The sequence below is a fragment of the Monodon monoceros genome, unplaced genomic scaffold, assembly GCF_005190385.1.
Source record: "Monodon monoceros isolate NGI ecotype Baffin Bay Population unplaced genomic scaffold, NGI_Narwhal_1 Super_Scaffold_12, whole genome shotgun sequence".
NCBI lineage: Eukaryota > Metazoa > Chordata > Mammalia > Artiodactyla > Monodontidae > Monodon > Monodon monoceros.
In genome coordinates, this window is record NW_021703768.1 from 169,403,189 (window position 1) to 169,431,030 (window position 27,842).

A 27,842-nucleotide genomic window follows, 5' to 3' on the forward strand; every position below is an offset into this window, starting at 1 on the left:
ACTCAGATGCACATAGATGGAAGGACATGCCTACACCCAGCTCACACATGCAGACAGACGGGCCCATCCAACCCATACACAGACACACCCAGGCACACAGAGGTCACACACAGACACACAGCTATATACCCAGATACATAGTTCACATATATGGACACACAAAAAGTTTCAGTCTATAAACCTCTACATCCATGCAGGTCACGCAAACACACATGTGGCTCACAGGGCCCACAGCTCAGCGGGGCCCACGGCTTGTGTCATGTGGCCCCCAGTGTGAGTTCGCAAACAGCCACGGGCTCCTGTCTGGGTAATAGTGTCCTGTCTGCTTGTCCCTTGAGGAAGGGGACAGAAGCCCTGTTTGGTGCATTCCCATGTCCAGCTTAATTTGTTCTATCTCTCCCTTTTTTTTTTTTTTTTTTGGCACTACGCGGGCCTCTCACTGTTGTGGCCTCTCCCGTTGCGGAGCACAGGCTCCGGACACGCAGGCTCAGCGGCCATGGCTCACGGGCCCAGCCGCTCCGTGGCATGTGGGATCCTCCCGGTCCGGGGCACGAACCCGCGTCCCCTGCATCGGCAGGCGGACTCTCAACCACTGCACCACCAGGGAAGCCCCTATCTCTCCCTTTTTATCTGTCTCTGTCCATCTCTATCTCCCTTTTTAATCTGTCTCTGTCCATCTCTATCTCCTTCTCTCTGTCTGCCTGCTTCTAGTTTCCTCTTTTATGTCTGTCTCTGTTTTTCTAATTTCCTCTTCCTCTCCCTTTCTCTCTCTCTCTCTCTCTCTCTCATACATGCACACACAGGCACACATGCACACAGCAGCCCCACACCTGCTGGCACACACAATTCTCCACTAGCTCACACCCCGCCACACCCCTGACCCATCTGACAGGACAGTTCGACTGTGCCACACCCCAGAGGGACATAGCCCTCAGGGATGGCGACGCCGGACAGGGCAGCCCACATCTTGTGCTGGCTGCCCCTCCCTTCAATACAAACCCTATCCCTGCAACACCCAATGCTGGAGGCACATGGAGTACATGCCTTGGCATCTCTCCCCAGACCTAGCACACAGGCCTGCCCACCTGGAGTAGATGCCCAACATCAGTGGAAGGAAGACCCATATGTCCCTAGGACTCCCCGCCACTGCCCCCTCCACAACCCCAGGATCTGGGCACACAGTCCCAGACCTCCCTTCAACACTCAGCAGCACCCTCACTTCCTGCCTTAGCATCCCCCCCCCCACCCCGCATTCTGGCAGCTTCTGAGCGCCCACATCTGGCATAAGTTGGCCCCTTCTGCCCACCCCTGCCTTGTGGTTCCCAGGGCTCGAGCTGGCAGGGACAGCTGCAGCCCTAACAGCTGGGGCCAGGGTGGGGGGCCGTGGGAACTGTGGATGGGGGGCTCCCAGCACTCGCAGAGACGCCCCCAGCCTGGCGCAGCTGTTGCCTGGGGGAGGAAAGGAGGGAGTCTCACTCTGGGCTGGGGTTCCTGGGTGCCTTCCTGACACCCCCACCTTCCTTCACCCCTACCCAGCGCCCCCTTGCCTGGATGGAAGCCCGTGTGCGAATGGAGGTCGCTGCACCCAGCTGCCCTCCCGGGAGGCTGCCTGCCTGTGAGTGCCTGGCTCTGAGCCATGAGTGGGCCCTGTCCGGGGAGGCGGTCTGTCTTCTCCCCCTGCCTCTGTGTTCATCACAGAGGCTTCTACCACTTCCTACATGTGTGTGGCTTGGGCAACCCCTTGTTTCCCCACTGAATGCAGCAGAGTTGGGAGCAGAGGCTCTGGAGTCTGCCTGGCCTGGGTTCAAATCCCATATCATGTTGCTGATGGCCTGAGACTTAAAACTCTTTAAGCCCCAGTGTCCCAGTCTTGAAAATGGGCCCACCAACGCCAACTTCACAGAATTCTCTGCTGCCTGAGGTCTTGTGTAAATCCCCTGATGGACAGGTAGTTAATCAACAAATTTTCAGGCACTAGTGACAGTGGCTTGGTAGTAGTGGGTACAGCATCGGCACATTCCCACATCTCAAGATTCAGTGGTGGGGACACAAGAGCCCTGATCTGCCACTTTCTTGCTGTGTGACCTTGAGTGAGTCACTTCCCCTCCCTGAACCTCATTGATCTGTGACACAGGGTGCTTCTCCCTGGCTTGTGACCAGAAGGGGCCCCCAAAATGCAATGTTGGATAATGCAAGGAAAGACAGAGGATTGCGGGAGCAGGGCAGGGCCTGGGATATTGCTGAGCAGAGGCAGACAGAACTCAGTTTGAATTCTGGGCTCAAAGCAAGTGCTTTGAGCTCTCTGTGCCTTAGTTTTTGCATCTGGAAAATGGGGCAATAATAGTTCCCTCCTTTATGGGGCTGACTGTAAAGACTGAGACCCTTCCTATCGTGAAATCAGCATGGTGTTGGGCATTCAGTAAATGCTTAATAAATGGGATTATCATTATTAATAATGGTAGGGACACAGGAAATAGGTGCCATAAGGTGGAACCTCTCAAGGTTATGGGTAAATGCTTGGTTCCTTTCTATAATATTATTAGTAAAAGCAGCTCACCCACTAGCCGTGGATCGATTCATTAATGTATCCATTTATTCAGCAACATGTGTGCCAGGTCCAAGCTGGGTGGTCTGGGTTGACATTAGAGCCCCTTTGAAGTTACACACGCACTTTGGAGCACCACTGTGGCTCCGCTGGGTGGGGGTCTTAGCCTGGTTGAGCGGGTTCCTCGGGTTGGGACGGTGGGAGTCGGGGGTAAAGTGGGACCTTACCCAGAGCTACTCATCTGGGAGGCGGAGCCGCGTGGCCGGGCGCCTGCGTTTGGAGCTCCGCACCTGGAATGCTGCCGACAGGTGAATGCGCCCGCGGCTGCCCCGCCCCCCGACAGGTGAATCACCGGCCCGCGCGGCGGCCCGGACCCCGGATCGCCCGGAGTGGAGAGAGCTCAGTCCCCAGACCTGGGCCGTGGGAAGCACTCCCCACGCCCCCCAGCCCCAGTCTCCTTCAAGGTTCCAAATTCTCGTGTCCTTTCGGGGTCGCCCCAATCTGTCACCCCTCCATGGATCCCCCAACTCTCCCCTTCAAAGTAGGCTCTCAAATCCTTGTCTCTATCTCTTAGTGCTCGCCTCCCCAGCTAGTCCACCCCGCCAAGTCTGTGCTCCCCCCGCCACACACACACCCCTGCCCCCGCCCGTCTCCCGCAAAGCACAGGCGGTTGGGCGGGGCGCGGGCGAAGCTGGAACCAGCCAGACCGGTCGGCAGGGGCGCGGGGCGCAGAGCGTGGGAACCCGCCCGGGGCGCCGGGAGGGGGCCGCGCGGCCACGCCCTGCCTGACGTGGGCGGGGGGCGGTGCGCAGTTCTCGGCGCCCAGAGCAGCACTTCCTCTCCCGGCGAGCAGTCTTGGCTGCCGTCCTTGGCCTGAGGGCCTTGGGATAGGGCGCTTGGGAGCTGGGTTCTCCCCTTCTTACACCATCTGCACCCTGCCGTGCCCCGACTTGTTTCAGTGGGGGGCTGGGGTGAGAGGATCTTGTGGGTGACGCTAAAGACTGAGTCAGCTACTTAAGTTTAGCCCCGAGCGACCTGCACAAGCCAGAGGAGGAACCGGCGCGAGGGGTGGGTAGCGTCGGGGGACGGGCCTGGACCCTCTTGTCTCTCCAAGCCCCTCCCTCTGACCCCACCGTCTGGAAGTTTCTGGTCTTAAGACCAACCCCCATATTTACCCGCACATTCAAGGTTGCCTTGGTGGGTTTGGAGGGGGCTGCAGGCTGAAGGACCTTCCTCCAACAAGAGGGCGCCAGCGTTGGTGGCCACCTCCTCCTCGCAACGGAAGGAAGGGTTGTTATATGCCCCCAGGAAAGGAGTTGAGGCTTGGTGGGGGTTCTCTTGCCTATCTATCCATGTGAGAGTCCATATTCGTGAATGAGGCTATGGGTTGGTATCTGAGTATTTGCCAGGGCAACACATCGTGTTGCTGTGTCCTTCTGTGTATCTGTGTATATTTTGGGGTCTGTCTGTGTGTGCCTGGGAATCTGAGACTTTGCATTTCCCGTTTCCTCTACTCTTCCCCACACAGCCCCATGACCCCCTCCCTCACTGTGAAAATGTATTTGCCTTTTCCCCACCCCCATCACTGTTCCCCTTATCCTGTGTCTTAGTTTCCTGTGGCTACTGTAACAAGTTACCACAAACTGGTTGAAACCGACAGAAATTTATTCTCGCGGTTCTGGAGGCCAGAAGTCTGAAATCAAGGTATTGGCAATCACAGTCTCTCCAACGGCTTTAGCGGAGAGTCCTTCCTTCCCTCTTCTAGCTTCTAGAACCTCCAGGTGTTCCTCCAGTCTCTTCACATGGCCTTCTCTTTCTCTCAAATCTCCCTTTGCCTTTCACTTGTAAGTAAGGACAGTTGTCACTCAATTTTGGGCCCACCTGGATCATCCAGGGTGATCTCATCTTGACGTCCATCATTTAATTACATCACTAATTACATCTCTTTTTCCAAATAAGGTCACAGTCACAGGTACTGGGACATGGGCATAACTTTTCTGGGGCCACCACTCAACCCACTACATCTTTCATGGCCCTCATGGCCCTCACCACCGCCCCACCCCGGCATGTTGTTTATTAATTCATTATTTGTATATCTTCTCTTTGCCGGACCTGGCTGTGAACATCAGGAAGGTAGGGACCACTTTAATTGTGTTTGCTGCTGTATTCCTCTTGCTAAGAACTTAGTAGGTGCTCAGGGAATATTTGTTGCATGGATGAATGAGTATGCGTGTTTGTTTGCTTGTGTGTTTCTTGTCTCTCTTGTGCATATCTCTGTGTTTGGGGCCGTCCTGCCCTCACTTTCCCCACCGGGCCATTTCTGCCCACAGGTGCCCACCAGGCTGGGTGGGTGAACGGTGTCAGCTGGAAGACCCCTGCCATTCCGGCCCCTGTGCTGGCCATGGTGTCTGCCAGAGCTCGGTGGTGGCAGGCACCGCCCGGTTCTCCTGCCGCTGCCCCCGTGGCTTCCGAGGTAAGGGAGGGTCTGGAAGGGAGCCCGGGGCAGGCAAGGGTGTGGTCAGCCCCAGGCTCACCCTTTCTGGTTCCGTCCAGGCCCAGACTGCTCCCTGCCAGACCCCTGCCTCAGCAGCCCCTGTGCCCATGGTGCCCGCTGCTCGGTGGGCTCCGATGGCCGCTACGTCTGCTCCTGCCCACCCGGCTACCAGGGCCGCAGCTGCCGAAGCGACGTGGATGAGTGCCGGATGGGCGGACCCTGCCGCCATGGTGGCACCTGTCTCAACACACCTGGCTCCTTCCGCTGCCAGTGCCCAGCTGGCTACACAGGGCCACTGTGTGAGAGCCCCTTGGTGGCCTGTGCCCCCTCGCCGTGCCGTAACGGGGGCACCTGTAGACAGAGTGGCGACCTCACCTACGACTGTGCCTGCCTTCCTGGTGAGGGAGCTGTACCTAAGGGAGGCAGCAGAGGTGGGGGGACAGCAGGCCAGCCTGGCAATGACCATCCTTGCTTCCTCCTCCCATGCTAGGGTTCGAGGGCCAGAACTGTGAAGTGAATGTGGACGACTGTCCAGGGCACCGATGTCTAAATGGGGGGACGTGTGTGGACGGTGTCAACACCTACAACTGCCAGTGCCCTCCTGAGTGGACAGGTGAGCAGTGGGACTAGAGGGAAGACCTTGGGTCGGCATACACCAGGTGACTAGACTGGTGCATCTGTGTGCCACAGGCCAATTCTGTACGGAGGACGTGGACGAGTGTCAGCTCCAGCCCAACGCTTGCCACAATGGGGGCACTTGCTTCAACACGCTGGGTGGCCACAGCTGTGTGTGTGTCAATGGCTGGACAGGCGAGAGCTGCAGTCAGAATATTGATGACTGTGCCACGGCCGTGTGCTTCCATGGGGCCACCTGCCATGACCGTGTGGCCTCCTTCTACTGTGCCTGCCCCATGGGCAAAACTGGTGAGTGGCTGTTTTCCCTGTAGGCAGCAGGGAGCCATTGGTGGTTCTTGAGTAGAGGCAAGGATGGAGTCTGACTTGAGTATTAGAATGATTATGCTGGAAGCTAGATTTGGGGTGAAGGATGAGCCTGGGAGAGGCCTGGGAGGAGGCTGGCAAACAGTCCAGGGCAAAAACCATGGGAATTTAGAGCTAAACTGTGACTGAGAAAGAGAGGGGGAAAAAGTCCAAAGGGAAGTGGCAAAGGTCAGAGGAGGTGTTTGGGAGGGGGACTTGGAAATGGAGGGAAGGGTATGTCAGACAGAGGGGTACTGCAGAAGCAAAGACTTGATGGTAGGACCCTTTTATAATCAGAAAAAGAATCAGTAGATTTAAAAACAATATGTGGGGCTTCCCTGGTGGCACAGTGGTTGAGAGTCCGCCTGCCGATGCAGGGGACACGGGTTCGTGCCCCGGTCCGGGAAGATCCCACATGCCGCGGAGCGGCTGGGCCCGTGAGCCATGGCCGCTGAGCCTGCGCGTCTGGAGCCTGTGCTCCGCAACGGGAGAGGCCACAACAGTGAGAGGCCCGCGTACCGCAAACAAACAAACAAACAAAAAAACAATATGTGGATGTTTCCAACTTCAAATGGTTCAGAACAAAAGATAGATAAAGCTTACAATAGTTGACTCTAGGTGGTGGGTATATGAATAAACTTTTTTGTATGTTTGAACTTTTCACAATAAATGATTGGGGAGAAATAGCTACTAAATACAATGCTGGTTAGTAAAAACAAAACACAAAACCATATTTGGGGGTGTGGGAGCTTTGGGCAGAGCTGGGGGGGATATCTGCCCTTGACCTCTACCTACTCCTTCCCAGGACTTCTGTGTCATCTGGATGACGCCTGCGTCAGCAACCCCTGTCACGAGGATGCTATCTGCGACACGAACCCGGTGAACGGCAGGGCCATCTGCACCTGTCCACCTGGCTTCACAGGCGGGGCTTGTGACCAGGACGTGGATGAGTGTTCCATCGGTGAGGGGGCGCTGTCTGAGAGTAGGGAAGGAGGGGAGAGGCGGTGGTCAGCTGGCCACACCTACACCCTCTGTGACTCCTCCTGCAGGTGCCAACCCTTGTGAGCACCTGGGCCGGTGCGTGAACACACAGGGCTCATTCCTGTGCCAGTGTGGCCGTGGCTACACTGGTCCGCGTTGCGAGACCGATGTCAATGAGTGCCTCTCCGGCCCCTGCCGCAACCAGGCCACGTGCCTCGACCGTATAGGCCAGTTTACCTGCATCTGCATGGCAGGTGTGTGGTGGGCGTGGCTGGGGCGGGGCCTGAGGTGGGGAGGCGGGGTGAGAAAAGCCTCAGGCTGGGCCCGGGGAGGGGAGGGAGCTGGGACTGTGAGGCTGAAGCCTGGGATGAGGTGGAGGCGGAGCCAGAGCAGAATCTTGTGCAAGGTTGCAGGCATGGTCAAGTGGAGTCGTTGAACCTCAGATGGGCTGGGAGTGGAGTCTGGACACTGTGGGGTGGCAATGACATGAGGGCAGGACCACGGTCTGGAGTGATCAAGGTGGAGCCTGCAGACAGAAATGCACTGATGCCGGGGATGGGATTGAGGCTGGGCACAAGGCTGTGGTGGGCCCTGAGGCTGGGACCTAGGGACAAGACAGAGTCTGGGGACTGGAGAGGGCAAGGGCTGGTCCGAAGGCAAGGCCCATACGGAGTCTCATAAGCCTTGAACCAGTTGGGGCCACAGCTGAATGAAGGTCCAGCCTGAGTCTAAAAACTGAATGTAGGGTTGGGAGGCGGCAAGGCCAAGGCTCAGGGGAACTGTGTGTAAGTGGGAAGGGGGTACGTCCCCCGTTGCTCTCCCTTCAGACCAGAAGCTAACCCCCATTGCCCTAATCCCCTTCCCTCTACCCCCAGGCTTCACAGGCACTTATTGTGAGGTGGACATGGACGAGTGTCAGAGCAGCCCGTGTGTCAACGGCGGGGTCTGCAAGGACAGAGTCAATGGCTTCAGCTGCACCTGCCCCTCGGGTGAGGACTCTGGGCCAGGGACCCTGAAAAAGACGAGTCTCTGAAGGGGCAAAGGCTCCAGGATGGGAGCTTATAAGACCGTGTTAGTGGTTACCTATCATAACAGAAACCACCTTATGAAAAACATTGAAATTAATTTAAAACTAAGTAAATGGACTCCGCACCCAAACAAGGCAGCTCTGGTGAGGGGTGACTGCCCTGACCCTGTCTGGTCCTCTGTTCCTCCCACACCCCCCACTCCAGGCTTCAGCGGGGCTATGTGTCAGCTGGACGTGGATGAATGCGCCAGCACACCCTGCCGGAATGGAGCCAAGTGCGTGGACCAGCCGGATGGCTATGAGTGCCGCTGCGCAGAGGGTGAGGGAGGGCCAGTGACAAGTTGGCAGGAGTCTGGAGGCGGGGCTAGTGGGGGAAAGGGCCAATAATTACCTTGGGGAAAAGTTGGGGGCAGGGTTGCAGCAAGGCAGGACCTCAGCAGGGCCAATGAAAGAGCCAGGAGGCGGAGCCAATGATGGACACAAGCAGAGGTAAGGCTGGGGGTGAGGCCAAAGGGTCTAGCAGGATAGGTGTGCACTTAACTGGAGGGGTGGGGTCCGACCCCCTACATCCCCAGGCACCTCCCATGTGTCCCCATTTCCAGGAGAGGGCGAGGCAAATCAGGGCTGATAGTGTAAGGATTGGAAGCAGGGTCACGCTAGAGGTGGGATTTAACTGCGGTAGGGTACTGGCCAGGGACGAGTCTTGGAGCTTGGAGCTGGATGGAATGGAGCTACATTCAGGGGCAGGGCCTGAACTGAGCCCGCCTCCTGTTGGCTCGATGGGCCGGGCCTGAGGTAGAGCTGAGCCAGAATTGGGCAGAAGCCACGGCTGTGGGCAGGACCTGGGCCAGTGGGCGGAGCCTGACCCTCTGTCCCCGCAGGCTTCGAGGGCACGGTGTGTGAGCACAATGTGGATGACTGCTCGCCAGACCCATGCCACCATGGGCGCTGTGTGGATGGCATCGCCAGTTTCTCGTGCGCCTGTGCCCCGGGCTACACCGGCACGCGCTGTGAAAGCCAGGTGGACGAGTGCCGAAGCCAACCCTGCCGCCACGGTGGCAAATGCCTAGACCTGGTGGACAAATACCTCTGCCGCTGCCCTCCCGGCACCACAGGTGGGGCCGGGGGCTGGGCTGGGGCAGAAACAGTACATCTGGTAGGACACAGAGGGTTCGGGAATGGTGCTCCTGGTAGGGCACAGTGGTGGCAGTCCCTGTCATGTTCCCCTTCCCCAGGTGTGAACTGTGAGGTGAACATTGATGATTGTGCTAGCAACCCCTGCACCTTTGGAATCTGCCGGGACAGCATCAACCGCTATGACTGTGTCTGCCAGCCTGGCTTCACAGGTGGGCAAGTGGCTGCCGCGGAATGGAGGTCTTTATAGGGTGAGGGTGAAATCACCCATCTTTCCTGGCCAGGTTTTGCCCCTCTCTTTGCACACTCTGGTCCAACGAGGTTGTCCACGCTTTGCCCTGAGACAGTGCTTTCTGTCATTGGCGTGTTGTCCCCATATTAGCTCAAGATTATCCTGGAACATACAGGAAGGTGTTCAGACTCAGGGATTGAGGTGTTTCTGAGTGGGGCCAGGGTAACCCTTGGTGGAAATGAAAGTGATTTCATATAAGTTTGGGGACAAGGCAAGGATGACTTGGAGCAAGGTATCTCTGGGTTGAGGAGGTGGGTATCCTAATTTGCACAAGAGATGATGTGTTGTGAAGCAAATGAGATTGTCCTTGTTCAAGGGTGTGGCTCTGCTAAATGGGGCAAGGTTGTCCCTCCCCGGTAGGCTCGGCTATCCTCGTTCTGGGATGAGGTTGTCTGCCTGCTCCCCAGGGCCTCTCTGCAACGTGGAGATCAACGAGTGTGCGTCCAGCCCATGCGGTGAGGGGGGCTCCTGCGTGGATGGTGAAAATGGCTTCCAATGCCTCTGCCCACCTGGCTCCCTGCCCCCGCTCTGTCTTCCCCCAAGCCATCCCTGCGCCCAAGAACCCTGCAGTCATGGCGTCTGCCACGACGCACCTGGAGGGTGAGGCCTCTCCCCAACCCCTGATCCCCACTGCTTCCCTGCCCTCCTGCCAGCCCTGACTGCCTCCCCCTTCAGGTTCCGCTGCGTGTGTGAGCTTGGCTGGAGTGGCCCTCAGTGCAGTCAGAGCCTCGCTCGAGATGCCTGTGAATCCCATCCCTGCTGGGCAGGCGGCACCTGCACCAGTGATGGAACGGGCTTCCGCTGTACCTGTCCCCCTGGTGTCCAGGGTGCGTGTCCCCACTTTCCCTCCCCAGGGCTGCCTCCTCCCTTTTTCCTTCTCATTTCCCTTCTGTTCCATTCTTCCTTCCTTCTCTGCATTAATACCCCCCCCCACTTTTTTTCCTCTCCCATCCCTACCCAGGAGCTTGGGAAGTGGGTATCAAGGTGGGGACCTTGTGGGGAGATGGGAAAATGGAATCTCTCAAGACTGTCTCACTCTGCCTGCCCACTACAGGCCGTCAGTGTGAGCTGCTGTCCCCCTGCACCCCAAATCCCTGTGAACATGGGGGCTACTGTGAGTCTGCCCCTGGCCAGCCGGCTGTCTGCTCCTGCCCCCCTGGTTGGCAAGGTACGTCAGCTGCTTCTTCCTCTTCCTTTCCCTCATCTCCTTTGCAACCTGCCCCATACTGGGTGATGCTGGGGACCCAGAGAGGGAGTCACTCCTGGTCCTGCCTTTTAGGGGAGCTTCCTTCTGGGAAGAAACAGATCTAGACACAGACACTTGCAGCCGATGTGGTCAGTTCAGAAGAAGAGGAAGGGCTACGGGGTTGGGGAAGCTAGGAATCAGGCTGAGTTTTGGGGACAGCCTGGAGGAGCAGACCTCAGTCACAGAATGCATTCACCACCCTCTGAAACAAGGAGAAGGCAGTTCTGGAACAGTGTGTGCAAAATGCCCAGAGGCAAACTGTTCTTGCCTTTGTCCAGCTCAGGCTTCAGGTTCTTCCTGAGAGCCAGGCACCCTCAGACCCTACCCTGCGCCTTCTAACCCGCTGTGTTATTTTACTCCCCACCCCCAGGCTCACGATGTCAGCAGGACGTGGATGAATGTGCTGGCCCCTCACCCTGTGGTCCCCATGGTACCTGCGCCAACCTGGCAGGGAGTTTCAGCTGTACCTGCCACGAGGGCTATAGTGGCTCTTCCTGTGATCAGGACATCGATGACTGTGACCCCAGTGAGTTCAGGGGAGCTCTTGGTGGGGGTTGCTGACCTAGGGAACAGGTTCATCAAGCCCCTGCATGCGCCTAGCACTGTGTTTTCATTTCATCTCCACAGTTATCTTACTTTCCCCATTTTGCTCCAGAGAGGCCCCAGAGAGGTTAAGTGACTTGCCCAAGGTCATGCAGCAAGTAGAGGGATGAGCTGGGAGAGGACCCTGAAGCCTATATAGATTGCCTCTGGCAGCAAGCAAGTTAGGGTTGTGTGTGAAGTATGAGATAAAAGGCCCCTAGTGAGTCTCCAGGAGCGCTGTTCAATGGACAAATAATGCAAGCCACATATGCATTAAATTTTTTCTAATAGCCACATTAAAAAGTAAACCAAACAAACAAAAACGGGTTTATTTAACCTAATAACATAAAAATATTATCATTTCAGTATAATCAATTTAAAATTCTTGAGATATTTTACATTCTTTTCTTTTTCATACTGAGTTTTCACAATCTGAAATCTGGTGTCTGTTTTATGCTTACAGTACATCTCAAATTGGACCAGCCACATGTCAAGGGCTCAAGAGCCACATGTGGTCAGTGGCCACTTTACTGGCTAGCCCAGGTCTGGAGGAGACCTCCTGTGCTGAGCCCAGGACTTAAGCAGACACAACTAGTACTTGGCAGCTCCAAGGGACCTTTTTTTGGCTTCTCCAACCCCTCCCCCCTTCCACATAGGCGAGGTTTCCAGATAAGGGAGGGGGTGAGACCACAGAGGGGACAGAGTTTGATCCCCCTGGCCAAATGTGCCCCTCCCAATTAAGCCTGGTTTTCTCCTAATTCCCCTCTACACAAGACATGGCCAGGTCAGGCTGGACTGACAGGGGGCGAGCTGTGTGACCAGACCTCCTCCTTTCTGACCATAGACCCCTGCCTGAATGGTGGCGCATGTCAGGATGGAGTGGGCTCCTTTTCCTGCTCCTGCCTACCTGGCTTTGCTGGCCCCCGCTGCGCCCGAGATGTGGATGAGTGTCTGAGCAGCCCCTGCGGCCCAGGCACCTGCACAGACCACGTGGCCTCCTTCACCTGCACCTGCCCGCCAGGTTATGGAGGCTTCCTCTGCGAGCAGGACCTACCTGACTGCAGCCCCAGGTGGGTGGGGCCTGTCCTGGGAGTCAGGGGCCCTGGCATCGGATGGGGAGTGGGACCTGAGGTGTGGGGACAAGGGGAGTCCTCGGCTTGGCACCCACCTCAGGACTCTGATGCCTGATGGGTTAGTGTCCGGGAAGGGGCAGGCCATCTGTTGGGAGGTCACCTTAGGTACCCTGGTCCCTGAGGGAGCCAGGCCAGACCAGGGTGGGGTCTCCACGTGGCTTCCACATAGCCCAGAAGTACCTGGTATATCGGGGCTAAGGGACAGGATGGGGAGGGGCCTCTGCTGGGACTGCAGCTTCTCCTTGGGGCAAGGGTTTTGCCCACTCAAAGCTAGAAGGGGCCCATGGGGGAGGGTGGGGCCTTCGAGGGGGCGGGGCCTGACGCGCCCCTCCTTTCCCTCCAGCTCCTGCTTCAATGGTGGGACCTGCGTGGATGGTGTGAACTCGTTCAGCTGCCTGTGCCACCTGGGCTACACTGGCACACACTGCCAACACGAGGCCGACCCTTGCCTCTCGCGACCCTGCTTGCACGGGGGCATCTGCGCTGCCGCCCACCCCGGCTTCCGCTGTGCCTGCCCTGAAGGCTTCACCGGCGCGCAGTGCCAGGTGGGCGGGGTCACTGGAGTCTTGGGGGAGAGTCTGAGGGAGGGGCCTGCTGGGTACTGTGATTGGGAAGCCTGCCTGGATCCTGGGGGAGGAATCTGGAGAGGTATTCTGGAGCCTGCCCAGGACTCTGGAGGAGCAGCTGGGTCCATTTTCAAGGGTCCCCAAGAGCAGACACCGTGGCCTTCCTTTCCAGACCCTGGTAGACTGGTGCAGCCGCACACCTTGTCAGAATGGGGGCCACTGTGCCCGGACCGGGGCCTCTTTCTACTGCCTTTGCCCTTCGGGATGGAGCGGCCGCCTCTGTGACATCCAGAGTCTACCCTGCAGAGAGGCTGCAGCCCAAATCGGTGAGGGGGTGCGTGTGACTGGGTTTGGGGGGCTTGGGAGGGTGTGTATGCACATACTTCCTGCTAGTGTGAGCCGAAGGAGAGTGCAACAAAGCATGTAGACATGGTGGGGATATGTGACTCTGTGACAGCTGGCCAGGACAAGGATGGTGTGTATGTGTATCACCATGAGACAACCAGGATGTCACACACAACGCTGTGTGTGACCTAGCTGGCGTGAGCTTCGAAGGTGTGTGCATGTCAGTTTCAGGGGATGTGTGACAACCTGACAGAGTGTGGGTGAGACCCTGGTGACTGAAGCTAGTTGGGGGTGTTGGGTGGTGCTGTGTGTGATGTGGGCCGGGAGGAGGGAGCCTGCCTGACGCTGCTCTCCTCTGTCCAGGGGTGCCTCTGGAGCAGCTGTGTCAGGCTGGTGGGCAGTGCGTGGACAAGGACAGCTCCCACTACTGCGTGTGCCCAGAGGGCCACACAGGCAGTCACTGTGAGCGGGAGGTGGACCCCTGCTTGGCCCAGCCCTGCCAGCATGGGGGCACCTGCCGAGGCTACATGGGAGGTTATGTGTGCGAGGTAAGGAGCGCCCAGTGGAGGGGACAGGGTGGGTCTGGCTACACATTTCTGTGTGTCTATAGCCTGGTGTGCTGTCTCTCTCTAGGCATGTCTGCGTTTTTGCTTTTGTGACTCTGGGTATATCTTTGTGGGTGTCATTCTGGGTAGATCTTAGCGTGTCTCTGTCTGGGTGTACTTCTGTCTTTGGTTGTTTCTTGGACATATCTGTGTGTGTCTCTGTGCATGGTATCTCTTTGGGTATGAATGCATGTGCCAGTGTCTGAATGTGCATCTCTGGTTGTGTATGTCTTGTGTGTATCTGGGTATCTGGGTGTTTCTCATGTGGGTCTGTCTTGTGCATTTGTATTGTGTGTGTCCCTTTGCACTGAGTGTATCTGTAGCCCTTGTGCCTGTGTGTCCTTCCATGTCTGGGTGTGTTTCCATGTACTGGATGTGTTTCCATGTACTGGGTGTGTGTGTGTTTCTGCACACTGGGCATGTCTCTGTGTGTTGGATGACTGTATGTGTCCTTTTACACTGGGAGTCTCTGTATCTTCATGGCGAGTATCTGTGTCTCTCTGGGCTGAGTGGGTCCCTGCCTCACCCCCACCGCAGTGTCCAGCTGGCTACACTAGTGACAACTGTGAGGATGACATGGACGAGTGTGCCTCCCAGCCCTGCCAGCATGGGGGCGTCTGCATTGACCTTGTGGCCCGCTATCTCTGCTCGTGTCCTCCAGGAACGCTGGGTAGGCCAGTGTCAGGGTTGGGGGACAGGACGGGAGGCTGGGTTTCTGACCGCTCCTGACTGCTCCCCATCCCCCCTTCCCCTAGGCGTGCTCTGCGAGATTAATGAGGATGACTGTGGCCCAGGCCCACCCCTGGACCCGGGCCCCCGGTGCCTGCACAATGGTACCTGTGTGGACCTGGTGGGTGGCTTCCGCTGCACCTGCCCCCCGGGATACACCGGCCTGCGCTGTGAGGCGGACATCAATGAGTGTCGTCCAGGTGCCTGCCATGCGGCACATACCCGGGACTGCTTGCAGGACCCAGGTGGGGGCTTCCACTGCCTTTGTCATGCCGGCTTCACAGGTAAGCATGGGAGAAGGGGCTGGCCTGCGATCCTGCCTGTGTTCCCCATTGTGGCTGATCCACGTGCTTCTGCTTGCCCAGGTCCCCACTGTCAGACTGTCTTGTCTCCCTGTGAGTCGCAGCCATGCCAGCATGGAGGCCAGTGCCATCCCAGCCCCGGCGCTGGGGGAGCTCTGACTTTCTCTTGCCACTGTGTCCCGGTAGGTGGGGTGGACACTCACATCAACGTCCCTGGGAGAGGAGTGGGATCATGCCCTCATGGGAGGGTGTGGCTTTAGGGGGGAAGAGGTGTAAGATGGAAGGGGTTTCTGGGAAATGTTGAAATTTCCTGGAGGTTGTGTGTTTGTGTGTGTGTGTCCCTCTGGAATTTGGAGTTGTGGCCTCTTGGGGAAGGTTGGGCTTAACCTGCAAGGTGGGGCTCCAGTGCAAGAGGGAGAGGTTGAGCCAGACCTGGGGAGACTGGAGGTCCAACCTTTCCCAAGTCCTGATCCCCCATATTCCCCTCTCTCTCCCCCTTCAACCCTCAATCCTCTTCTCCACCCTTCCATTTCTCTTTCCCTCCTTCCTCTCTGTCTCCTCTCCTTCTCGCCCTCCATCCCCTGACCCCGCACTTTTTTTTTCTCTCCTTTCCCCCCACCCAACCCACAGCCGTTCTCCGGCCCGCGCTGCGAGCGGGTGGCACGTTCCTGCTGGGAGTTGCAGTGCCCGGTGGGCGTCCCGTGCCAGCAGACGGTCCGTGGACCGCGCTGCGCCTGTCCCCCGGGGCTGTCGGGTCCCGCCTGCCGGGGTTCCCGGGGGTCGTCACTGGGAGCCGCCAATGCCAGCTGCGTGACCTCCCCCTGCCTCCACGGGGGCTCCTGCCGCCCGGAGACGCTGGCGCCCTTCTTCCGCTGCGCGTGCGCGTCAGGCTGGGCTGGGCCGCGCTGTGAGATACCTGCAGCGGTGCCCGAGGCCCCCGAGGAGCCGTCTTGCCCGAGAGCCGCCTGCGAGGCCAAAAGCGGCGACAAGCGCTGTGACCGAGAGTGCAACAGCCCAGGCTGCGGCTGGGATGGCGGCGACTGCTCGCTGAGCGTGAGCGACCCCTGGCGGCAGTGTGCGGCGTTGCAGTGCTGGCTCCTCTTCAACAACAGCCGCTGCGACCCCGCCTGCAGCTCGCCCGCCTGCCTCTATGACAACTTCGACTGCCGCGCAGGCGGCCGGGAGCGCACCTGCAAGTGAGCCGGTCCTCACTCTGTGTCTTGTCTGTCCATGTGTCACATCTGACCATCCATGGGCCCTGCCTCTCTATCGGCCCATCCGTTTAACTTGGTCTGTCAGTCAATCCTTAATCTGTCTGTTGGGTTGTCCCTTCACTTGACCCATCTGTTTCTTGGTGTACCGTCTGCCCATCCATGTGTCACTTGTCTGTCTGTCTTCCCATTCCTGTGCCCTGTCTGTCCATCCTTGTTCCCTGCCTGTCTATCAGTGTGCCCACCTGTCTGTTCATCCATGTGCTCCTTTTGTCTGTTTTTCTGTCTGCTTCTGCGCTCCATCTGTCCCTCCCTATGCCCTGTTTGTCTTTCTGTCCATCCACGAATTCCTTTTGTCCCTCTATACACCCAACCGTCTGTCTGCACACCTGCTTGTCCATCCTTGGACCTCATCTGTCCATCTGTCTGTCTCTATGCCAGTCTGTCCATCTGTATGCCCCGTCTGTCCATCTTTGTGTGCCACCTGTTCATCCATGTGCCTCTTCTCTCTGTCCTTCTGTCCATTCACACACCCTTTTTGCCCCTCTATATGCCCATCCATCTGTCCATGCTCCTGCACGTCTATTCCTGCCCCTCTTCTGCCATTCTCTATGTCTGTTCATGAGCTCTGTCTGTTTGTCCTATGCATTCCATCTGTCCATCCCTGTGCTGTGCTCTGTGTGACCCTCTGTGTGTTCCTCTGCCTGGAACCCTTTCCTTACTTTTATCTTCCTGTCCTCATTCCCACCCTCACTCTCCCCCTTGCTCATTCTGCTCCAGCCACCCTGGCCTTTCTTCCATTCTTCAGATTCCCCAGGCTTAGCCCCACCTCAGGGCCTTTGCACTGGCTGTTCCCTCTGCCTGGAATGCTCTCCTTCAGGAAGCCACATGGCTCCTTCCTCACCTCCTTCAAGTTTTTGCTCAAGCAATGACCTTCTCAGTGAGCTCCTCCCTGGCCACCCACCCCCAGCCTTATTTTTTTCCTTAGCATTTAATTCCATATAGATGTGTGTGTGTGTGTGTGTGTGTGTGTGTGTGTGTGTGTGTGTGTTTAAATTTAGCCTGAATTTAGCCTTTATTGGTGTGTGATCGAAATGCTGTATATTCTGCTCATCCATCTCCTTTAATATCCGTCTCCGCCCACTGTAATGCCAGCTCCACGTGGATAGGGATTTATGTTGGGGCCATATCCTTAGAGCCTACAGTAGCGCCCAGCACATAACAGGTGGCTCTCAGTAGTTATTGACTTATTAATAGTTACAAAGCAATGGCTGTGTTTGCAGAAAGCCTCATACATTCCACAAGCACGTGGATACATTCCAGTTCTCTGCGCTTGCGCTCTCTCCAGGGTCTGGGTGCTCTGTGGTGTTTGCGTGCAGCGGAGCTGGAGGCTCCCTTGACCTCGCCCCTCTCTGTCCCCAGCCCGGTGTATGAGAAGTACTGCGCGGACCACTTTGCCGACGGCCGCTGCGACCAGGGCTGCAACACAGAGGAGTGCGGTTGGGATGGACTGGACTGTGCGGGTGAGGTGCCAGCTCTGCTGGCCCGAGGTGTCCTGGTGCTCACTGTGCTGCTGCCGCCGGAGGAGCTGCTGCGCTCCAGTGCCGACTTCCTGCAGCGGCTCAGTGGCATCCTGCGCACCTCTCTGCGCTTCCGTCTGGATGAGAACGGCCAGGCTATGGTCTTCCCTTACCACCGGCCTGGTCCTGGCTCCGAATCCCGGAATCGGCGGGAGCTGGCCCCTGAGGTGATCGGGTGAGTGACTCCCCCCGGGGGAGCCATGGTGCCCACGCAGACGCTAGGCCGGGCGTGGGAAGGGGCACCATTCCTCAGGTCTTGTGCATTTATTTCCCTTAACATCTGGGAGAGCCTTCTTGGCAATACATACAGCGTCATACAATACATGCATCTCAGTCTTGGCACCATTGACATTTGGGGCCGGATCATTCTTTGCTGTGAGGGGTTGTCCTGTCTTGTGCACTGTAGGATGTTTAGCAGCATCCCTGGCCTCTATCCACTAGGTGCAAGCAACGCACCTCCCCTCCCTTAAGATGTGACAACCCAAAATGCCTCCAGACATGGGCAAGGGTCCTTTGGGGGAACAGAATAGCCCCTGGTCTAGCACTACTTCCTTCTGGAGAGGCAGGGGTATAGCAGAGTGTTTAAGGGCATGTGTAGTTTTTTGTTTGTTTTAGAAATGGAAAATATAGAACTCTCCTGCTGGGGGCCTGGCAGAGGGGCCAGAAGGGAGATGTGGCTTCTGAGCAGAGTGGGATGTGCCACAGGGAGGAGGGCTGGAGGCTAGAGATGAGGGTCAGGGCCTCTGACTGGGTATGGCTGGGATGGGGGAGGTGGAGAGGATAGTTGATGGATGTGCCAGTCCCTGGCTGGGGTGACTGAGTTGCTGGAAGTGGTCTCATCAAGATGAAGACACAGGGTGAAAGCCAGGGGTTACTTTGGGGCTTCCAGAGGGATCTGGGGGTCTCGGAGAGACGCTCAGGAGGCAGTTGGGGTCAGAAGATTGAGAGAAGAAAGAAAAAAGGGTTTGGCAATCATTGCGTCCATGGGGGGGACACAAAGAAGTGGGGAGAGATGTGGGGACAGAAGGATCATCTGGGGACACTGAGTCCTAAGGATTGGTTGAAGGAAATTAGCTCAGAAAAGAGAAGGAGGAGAGCCAGGGCCCAGGGCACTGGGTATCCCAAAGAATGAAAATGTTTGGAGGGTTGGGTTCCTGGAAGCAGAGCCTGAGATGGAGATTCAGATACATGTGATGTATTGGAAGGGTGCTCTCAGTAGACAGGGAATGAGGGAAGTAGGATGGGGCAGGGGAGGAACTGAGGCAGGAGGTAGCCTCAGCCAGGGTCCGGCCTCAGCCAGAGTCCAGCCTCAGCCTGATCCCTTGTAGGGCTCTGGAGGGTGAATAGCACTTCAAAGTTGGTCCCACCTTGAGACAGGAGGGCCAGCTTTTGTACACCCCACATGAGCCAGTCCCTGGCTGAAGGCTTCCCTAAGGGGTGTCACCTCCCAAGTGAAGGGATCCCCACTTTGCTGAGGCCAGAGAGGCAGCTGTCAACTGTTAGAAGCCAGTGCTCATAGCAGGCAGGTGATAGATGCACCAGCCTGATAAAGGAGAAGTCGACATGAAAACAGTGACCATTGGATTCATGGCTCAGAGGACACTGGTGGCCACAGCAAGACTCGTTTGGGGAATTGATAAAAGAATTTTAAACATATACAGAAACAGAGCAGGGTAATGAACGTCGAGGTACCTAGGACCTAGCATTGACAATGAACACATATGGCCATTATTTTATTTCATACATAGTCCCTTCAGTTTGTTCTAGTTCCCACGTTATGTTGAAATAATTTCTAGATAGCATGTCATTTCGTACGTAGACATGTCAGTATGTTTCTGTAAAAAATAAGCTCTTTCTTTAAAACACGATAATACCATGATCACAGTTAAAAAAATAAATATCCTTAATATCACCAAATATATAGTAAGTGTATTTAAAAAAAGACTGGTTTTGGGGTTGTGGTGGAGTTGGATGCTAGATAGGGGGCAGTGGTGACATGGTGAGTAGAGATGCTCGAGCCTGGTGCAGGGGAGTGGGGCATGGTGCAGGGCTTGTAGGAGTGCCTGCTGAGCCCGCCTGCCCCTCTGTTGTGTCCCCGCAGCTCTGTGGTGATGCTGGAGATTGACAACCGTCTGTGCCTGCAGTCACCTGAGAATGACCACTGTTTCCCCGACGCCCAGAGCGCAGCAGACTATCTGGGAGCGTTGTCAGCGGTGGAGCGCCTTGACTTCCCGTACCCACTGCGGGCGGCACGGGGTGAGGGCCAGCCTGGCGGGTGATGAGGGTGGAACCGGGGCTCCCGTGGTGGGGTGGGCCTTGGCCCCTGGTTGAGACCCCCTGCTTCCTGCCCGCAGGGGAACCGCTGGAGCTGCCAGAACCAAGCGTGCCGCTACTGCCCCTGCTGGCTGCGAGCGCCGTCTTCCTGCTGGTCATTCTCGTCCTGGGCGTCATGGTGGCCCGCCGCAAGCGTGAGCACAGCACCCTCTGGTTCCCCGAGGGCTTCGCGCTGCACAAGGATGCTGCAGCTGGCCACAAGGGCCGGCGGGAACCCGTGGGCCAAGATGCTCTGGGCATGAAGTGAGGACCCTGACTCAGCCCATTCCCTGTCCCTGACTGTGGGGCTTTGTGAGCCCTTGAGCCCACCTTGACCTGACTTTGACCTCTGACCCCTACCTGACCCTAACTGCAGACTCCAGCCTGGAAACCCAGTGTTCATCCCCTTGACCACTGACTCGATAATCCCTGGGAATCACCCCTGATGCGTGACCCTCGGCCCCATTTCCTATGATCCAGTTCCCTCACTCAGATCCTACTCTGACTCTACCCTGAACCCTCCCTGACCCCAGCTTCTCAGATTTCACCCTGATACTCAAAATTTGTTCCCACATGACTACTGATCTCGTGATCCCTGTCTGCATCCCAATCCCTTGCTGGCCCCGTGACCCTATCCTCTATGACCCCCAATATCACCTCTGACACACCCTGACTTTTGACCTCACCTCTGACCCCCTTTCCACCCCAACTCAGTGCTCATTCCCCACGATCCTCAAATCTTGGCCTTGGCCGTGGGCTTCACCTCCGACTCCCTGGCCTGTCCCACGAGACTCCAACCCCACCCTGACCTAATCCCTGAATTTACCCCTCTCCTGTCACCCTGTGACCCCCGGCCCCTCTCCACAACCTCCTCGATCCTGGCTACATCTCTCGCCTGTTATGAGGATAACTCTATCCTCCATGACCCCTGACGTCATCTTCTATAACCCCTGCTATATGCCTGGGACCCTCACCCGTCCCACAGCTGACTGCTCTGACCTCTGACCCCACTCCTGTGCTTCTCCAGTTCCACCTTAAGACCGTGGCCGTCACCCATCACAACCCCTGATGGTACCCCCTGCAACCTTGACCACATCCTGCATCCCCTCAATGGACCGTGTCCCTTGACCCTGCACCCTGCCCCTACTGACCCATTGTCCCCTCCCTCCTCCCCACCACAGGAACATGGCCAAGGGTGAGAGTCTGATGGGGGAGGTGGCCACAGACTGGATGGACACAGAGTGCCCGGAGGCCAAGCGACTGAAGGTTGTGTCTCCTCCTCTGACCCCTGCCCTTAGGGTCCTGGGTTGGGGCTTGATGGTCAGTGGGAGAGCCAGGAAAATCTCTGCTGTCCCTGGCTCTGGAGAACAGTCACAGCACTCACCCCATCCTGCTCCTGGCATCTTTCCAGAGGGGATCCCCTGGCCCAGACAGTGACTCTGCTTTCTCTCTGCTGCATCCAACTTAGTCCAGCGTGCCCAGCCTGAGAGCACTCCCAGCTGGTCTTTTCCTGTCCTGGGGCCACAGCCGCGGGCCCTGTCTTAGTCAGCTAGGGCTGCCATAATGAAATACCACAGACTGGTGGCTCAAACAGCAGACACTTATCTTCTCACAGCTCTGGAGGGTGGAAGTCCAAGATCAAGGTGCTGGCAGGGTTGGTTCTTGGTGAGGGCTCTCTTCCTGGCAGGTAGAATGTGCTTTCTCACTGTGTCCTCATGTGACCTTTCCTCTGTGTGTGCATAGAGAGAGAACTCTGGCATCTCTTCCTCTTCTTATTAGGACATTGGTCCTGTTGAATTAGGGCTCCACACTCATGATCTTATTTAACCTTAATTACTTCCTTAAAGGCCCTGTCTCCAAATATAGTCATGTTGGGGGATTAGGCCTTCAACATATGATTTTTGGGGAGCACAGTTCATAACAGCCTCCTGCTAGCATTACTTTGACACTTGCTGAATATCTTGAATGTACACAAAGCATCTTATTTCATCTTTATGAGGATGCTATAAGGTAGCTATTGATACACACCTCCATTCTTAGCTGCCTCTCCCCTGCCTATGTTTTCTTTTTTTTTTTTTTTTTTGGCCGCACTGTGCGGCTTACAGGATCTTAGTTCCCCAACCAGGGATTGAACCCCAGCCCTCGGCAGTAAAAGCGTGGAGTCTCAACCGCTGGGCCACCAGGGAATTCCCTCCCCTGCCTATGTTTTAACGTTTGTTGAAATGAAGACATCTATTACAATTGACAGCTAAAGAAATCTGCTTGCCCCAGGCTTTTTTTTTTCTTTCTCATCCAAAAGTGGGTGTTAAATATATGGTACAGAATGTTTATGATGGCATTTTAGCATTGCGGAATGATCACATCATCCTTATTTTACCAGTGAGAAGCTCAGAGCTCTCATGGGATTTGCCTAGGGTCACAAGCCTACTAAGTGACAGTGTCAGACATTGAATCCACATTGAAGGCTGTCCCATCCTCCATGGCCCGTTCTGGTTAGCTGTCCATCACCTGGCTCTCCCCTTTCATGAAATTCAACTCCCCACCTGGGTCCTTAAGCTCAGGTCTGGCTTGATCAGGCTCTGTGTTTGGTGCAGGCTGTTAAATGCCCAGGCAGGCTAGTTAGGGATATTCTGTCCTGTTTTCATAACTTCATTCTTCCCGTCTGGACCATGAGTCTGAAATGTATTGAGCTCCTCTGAGGGGCCCAGGTGCTAGACTCCTGAGGGTAAATCAATACATTTGTGTGTGATTATTTGGTCCTGATACCTCACGTTCATATCTGTGGTATCACGTGGGAGCCTACGTGGTATCCAGGGCAACTCCCTGCTTCTCACCTTTCACTCCTTTCCCAGATTAATACTGGGAATTATTATTTTGCTTAAAGATTTCTTTATTATTTATTTATTTATATATTTTTTGGCTGCGTCAGGTCTTAGCTGTGGCACTCGGGATCTTTGTTGAGGCATGCGGGATTTTTCACCGCGGTGCGCAGGCTGTTTTGTTTTGGTGCGTGGGCTTCTCTCTAGTTGTGGCATGTGGATTTTTTCCTTCTCTAGTTGTAGTGCTCAGGCTCCAGGGCACGTGGGCTCTGTAGGTGCGGTGTGTGGGCTCTGTAGTTTGTGGCAGGCGGGCTCTAGTTGAGGCGTGAGAGCTCAGTAGTTGTGGCGTGCGGGCTTAGTTTCTCCAAGACGTGTGGGATCTTAGTTCCCCAACCAGGGATCGAACCCGTGTCCCCTGCATTGTAAGGCGGATTCTTTACCACTGGATCACCAGGGAAATCCCAATACTGGGAATTATTATTATTGCAGGATCCCCCAATCCCACATTTCTTTAACCAGTGATTTGGAATTTCCAGAGTACAAGTTTTGCATTTCTTCTGTTGAATTTAATTTTAAAGTTTTTTGTTCTTTTTGATACTGTTGTCAATAGAATTGTTCTCTTAATTTCACTTTTGGTATGTTCCTGTCTAGTGTATAGACAGGTGTGTGCTGACAGGTGTTACGCTCTGTGTCTCTTCCTTTTTTTAAAATTAAAAAAAAAATTTTTATTTATTTTATTTAAAAATTTTTGGCCGCACTGCACGGCATGTGGGATCTTAGTACCCTGAGCGAGGGATCGAACCCGCGTCCCCTGCATTGGAAGTGTGGAGTCTTAACCACCGGACCGCCAGGGAAGCCCCCCTCTGTGTCTCTTCCTTGATCGCTTCCGTGGGTTCCCAGACCCTCTACCCTTCTAACCCGGATTAAAATCCCAGTTCTTCCTCTTATGAGTTCTCTGAGCTCCAGGACATCAATTTGCCATTTTCTTATCTATAAAAGAAGCAGGATGTTAATGGTTTCTTGGGGCCATGTGTGCATCTCCATGAGAGAAACCTGTGGGAATGCCCAGACGGCCCCTCTAACTGTGTCTCCCAACCCCTTGTGAGAACCTGGGTCCTTGTGCCTCCAGGTAGAGGAGCCCGGTGTGGGAGCTGAGGATGCTGTGGACTGCCGCCAGTGGACCCAGCACCACCTGGTGGCTGCCGACATCCGTGTGGCGCCAGCCACGGCGTTGACGCCACCACAGGGCGATGCAGATGCTGATGGCATGGACGTCAACGTGCGCGGTCCAGGTCAGGCGTCCCTCCCTCCAGGATGCCCCTTATCCATCCTACTCGTGAGAGGCTGCATCTGGGTCTGTTTCTGGGGAACGCTGGGTGTGTCTGGGTGTCCGTCTGTGGGGGTGTGTGTTAATCAGGACTTTTCGGTTGTAACTTTTAATAGCCCGACTCAAGCTAACTTAAGTAAAACAAGGGATTTACTGGCTCTTGTAAATGGAAGCTTCAGGCACATTTGGATCCAGGACTCAACGCCTCTTGGCTCCACAGCCCAAGTAGGCTTTTTCCTGCCGGCACGGATAGCTACAGGTGGCACAGGCCTTACAAAATCTTCTTCCCGTATGTACCAGCAAAAGTCCCAGGATGAGTTCTGATTGGATGGACATACCAATTCCTGAACCAATCAGTGTGGCCTGGGGCCTGGAATATGCAGATTGACAGGCCTGAGCTATATTCCTGTCCTTGAAGGAAGGATTTGGCTTTATCTAGGGCTTGAGGATGGAGAATGGGATGCAGGTAGCCTCCTCAGGGAAACAAGAGCAAATGCTTATGAAGAGTATAGCAGACCATGTTATCTGGATCCTCTTGGATTTGTCTCTGCCGCATTTTGGGATATGCCTTCCCCAGCCCTGTTTTGCTTTTGCTCCCAGTGACCAGGACCTATGGCTCTCTTTTGAAGCCCTTCAGGCTACCGGGGCCTGAGGTGCTTGGTATTTTATGTCCCTGGGGGCAGCTCCTGACCAGTGGATGCAGGAGTATGAAAGGCTCAGCTCCTTTGACTCAAGCTGGATTACAACTCTGGGGTACAGCTCAGCTTCCACAGTCCCCCTTTGGGATCAGGCTGAAATAACTCTCCAGGCATTTGCCCAAGGTTGAACACTTGTTTGACTGCCTCCCTCCTTCGTTCTGTGTCCCCTACTACCTAGGAGCCCTTCTGTGACAAATCACATGCCCATGAATCCTCATCCTGGGTTGGCTTCTGGGGCACCTGACACAGGTGTGTGTGTGTGTGTGATGGGAGGATTTGCCATTCCCTCTTGTGTTTCCACATGTCCCGCTTCCTCCTAATGCAGTGCCCTCAATCGTATTCCCCAGAAAGGCCCTGTGCCCACCTCCCTTGTGACACACTCCTGGTCCCTGCAGATGGCTTCACCCCGCTAATGCTGGCCTCCTTCTGCGGGGGGGCCCTGGAAGCAATCCCAGCTGAGGAGGACGAGGCAGAAGACACGTCAGCCAGCATCATCTCAGACCTTATCTGCCAGGGGGCACAGCTTGGGGCTCGGACCGACCGCACGGGTGAGACGGCCCTGCACCTGGCTGCCCGCTATGCCCGGGCTGATGCGGCCAAGAGGCTGCTGGATGCTGGGGCAGACACCAATGCCCAGGACCACTCAGGCCGCACCCCCCTGCACACAGCCGTCACTGCTGATGCCCAGGGTGTTTTCCAGGTGAGAAGGGCTCGCCCCTTTGGACTTCAGAGCTGGGACAGGCATCAGACCGACTTGGGTTCAAGCCCTGGTTCTGCCTTTCGGAGCTCATCTTTCTCATTTGTAAGATGGGGATATATGGGAGTACAGTTTCTGGCAAGAAGCTATTCCCTGAACCTCATCAGTTCCATGGGGTGTATTGGTAGGGGTCCTCAGAGGGCTTAGAGGTGCTTCTCGTCCCTTTGTTCTTGCCATGACTCCTCCTGCTGTGCCCCATCTCCCTTAGATTCTCATCCGGAACCGCTCCACAGACCTGGATGCCCGCATGGCAGACGGCTCCACAGCACTGATCCTGGCGGCCCGCCTGGCAGTGGAGGGCATGGTGGAAGAGCTCATTGCCAGCCATGCTGATGTCAATGCCGTGGATGAACTCGGTAGGCTGTGGGGGGTAGTGGTGGGTGTGGGCTGAGAGGGTGTCCTCTGGGCCCTGACTGTTGGTGTGAACTCACACCCACACTGACACCCAGTCAATGAAACTCGTGTACTCATAACAGGGTTTCAACATGGACCTACACTCATGCATTAAAAAAAAAAAAAAATGGCGCCCATTAGCCCATACCGTGTGGCAGTGGTTCAGGAAAAGGTGCCCTTCCCAAGACACTTCCCTTCCATCTGCTTTGTTAGAAGAACTTACTCTGGTGCCATCTGCTGGAAAACTGGTGTAATAAATTTGCAAATCAGCCAGATCTACAGGTGAGGGCCGCGCCGTCCCTGGAGGTGGCTTGCTTGCGCAACAGTGGCCTGCCCTTGGACTCTTAGAACCATCCTCTGGAGCAGGGGTTGTCAATCTCAGCAGCGTTGACCGGTGGGGTTGGACCGTTCTTCGTGGCGGGGGCCGTCCTGTGTAGTGAAGGATGTTTGTTTAAATTTATTTATTAAAAATGTTTTTTTTATTTTAAAATTTTTATTGGAGGATAGTCGATTTACAAGGTTGTGTTAGTTTCAGGTGTACAGCAAACTGAATCAGTTATACGTATATCCACTCTGTTTTAGATTCTTTCCCATCTAGGCCATTACAGAGCATTGAGTAGAGTTCCCTGTGCTTACAGGAGGTCCTTATTAGTTATCTATTTTATGTATGAGAGTATGTATGTGTCAATCCCAATCTCCTAACTTATCCCTCCCCCCTTGTCCCCCTGGTAACCATAAGTTTGTTTTCTACATCTGTGGCTCTATTTCTGTTCTGTATATAAGTTCATTTGTACCATTTTTTAAGATCCCACATATAAGCGACATCATATGACATTTGTCTTTCTCTGCCTGCCTTACTTCACTCAGTATGACAATCTCTAGGTCCATCCATGTTGCTACAGATGGCATTATTTCATTCTTTTTTTGTGGCTGAGTAATATTCCACTGTATATGTGTGCCACATCTTCTTTATCCAGTGTAGGATGTTCAGTAGCATCCCTGGCTTCCACCCACTGATGCCAATAGCACCCCACCTCTCAGTTGTGACAACCAAAAATATCTCCAGACATTGCCAAATGCCCCTTAGAGGAAAATCACCCCTGGTTGGGAAATACGGCTTTAGAAGAGCACTGTCCAATAGAACTTTCTGTGATGATGGAAATATTCTTTGTCTGTTCTGTTCAATATGGTAGCCACTGGCATGTGCTGTCAAGCACTTGAAATGTGGCTGGAGTGAGCAAAGAACTAAATGTTTTATTTCATTTAATGTTTTAACCTTTGTTTTGCCTACTTAAAAAACCCCCGGCTGTACTGACATATAATTCAGATGCCATGCAATTCATCCATTTCAAGTATAAAATCCAATGATTTTTAGTATAACCACATAGTTGTACAAATATCATCATAATAAAATTTAAAATGTTTTCATCATCTGAAAAAGAAGCCCTCGCCTCTTAGCCATCACCCCTTCAGTCCCCCTCATCTTCCCGGCCCTTAGGCAACCGCTAATGTACTTACTCTCTATGTGGATTGGTTATTTCATATAAATGGAATCATACAATATGTGGTCTTTTTTGACTGGCTTCTTTCACTTAGCACGATGTTTCTGAGGTTTACAAATGTTGTAGCGTGTATCCGTATTATTTCTTTTTTGTTTTTTAATGAATAAATCATATTCTGTTATATGGATATACCACATTTTGTTTATCCATTCATCCACCGATGGACATTTGGGTTGTTTCTGATTTTTGGCTGTTATGAATAATGCTGCTATGGACAGTCCTG

At 55.0% G+C, this 27,842-nt stretch overlaps 1 protein-coding gene across 4 annotated transcripts in view; it reads left to right on the forward strand.

Annotated features, from left to right (window-relative positions):
* Positions 1–27,842, forward strand: part of NOTCH3 (notch receptor 3) — a 34,131-nt gene that overhangs the window by 1,500 nt on the left and 4,789 nt on the right. Inside the window, exons 2-31 of one of the 4 annotated variants that reach the window (XM_029216751.1) lie at positions 1,537–1,615; positions 4,876–5,018; positions 5,099–5,437; positions 5,530–5,652; positions 5,730–5,963; positions 6,823–6,978; positions 7,067–7,252; positions 7,874–7,987; positions 8,231–8,344; positions 8,907–9,140; positions 9,261–9,371; positions 9,859–10,051; positions 10,127–10,278; positions 10,506–10,619; positions 11,068–11,223; positions 12,124–12,349; positions 12,756–12,957; positions 13,151–13,304; positions 13,687–13,871; positions 14,466–14,598; positions 14,684–14,941; positions 15,023–15,141; positions 15,590–16,155; positions 17,593–17,925; positions 19,852–20,006; positions 20,105–20,327; positions 21,245–21,329; positions 24,012–24,174; positions 25,303–25,607; positions 25,873–26,020. In XM_029216751.1, the coding sequence (XP_029072584.1) occupies positions 1,537–1,615; positions 4,876–5,018; positions 5,099–5,437; positions 5,530–5,652; positions 5,730–5,963; positions 6,823–6,978; positions 7,067–7,252; positions 7,874–7,987; positions 8,231–8,344; positions 8,907–9,140; positions 9,261–9,371; positions 9,859–10,051; positions 10,127–10,278; positions 10,506–10,619; positions 11,068–11,223; positions 12,124–12,349; positions 12,756–12,957; positions 13,151–13,304; positions 13,687–13,871; positions 14,466–14,598; positions 14,684–14,941; positions 15,023–15,141; positions 15,590–16,155; positions 17,593–17,925; positions 19,852–20,006; positions 20,105–20,327; positions 21,245–21,329; positions 24,012–24,174; positions 25,303–25,607; positions 25,873–26,020 (5,703 nt within the window). Of the gene's footprint in view, positions 1–1,536; positions 1,616–4,875; positions 5,019–5,098; positions 5,438–5,529; positions 5,653–5,729; positions 5,964–6,822; positions 6,979–7,066; positions 7,253–7,873; positions 7,988–8,230; positions 8,345–8,906; positions 9,141–9,260; positions 9,372–9,858; positions 10,052–10,126; positions 10,279–10,505; positions 10,620–11,067; positions 11,224–12,123; positions 12,350–12,755; positions 12,958–13,150; positions 13,305–13,686; positions 13,872–14,465; positions 14,599–14,683; positions 15,142–15,589; positions 16,156–17,592; positions 17,926–19,851; positions 20,007–20,104; positions 20,328–21,244; positions 21,330–24,011; positions 24,175–25,254; positions 25,608–25,872; positions 26,021–27,842 lie in introns of all 4 variants that reach the window. The other 3 variants (XM_029216750.1, XM_029216748.1, XM_029216749.1) reach the window with 3 other exon arrangements.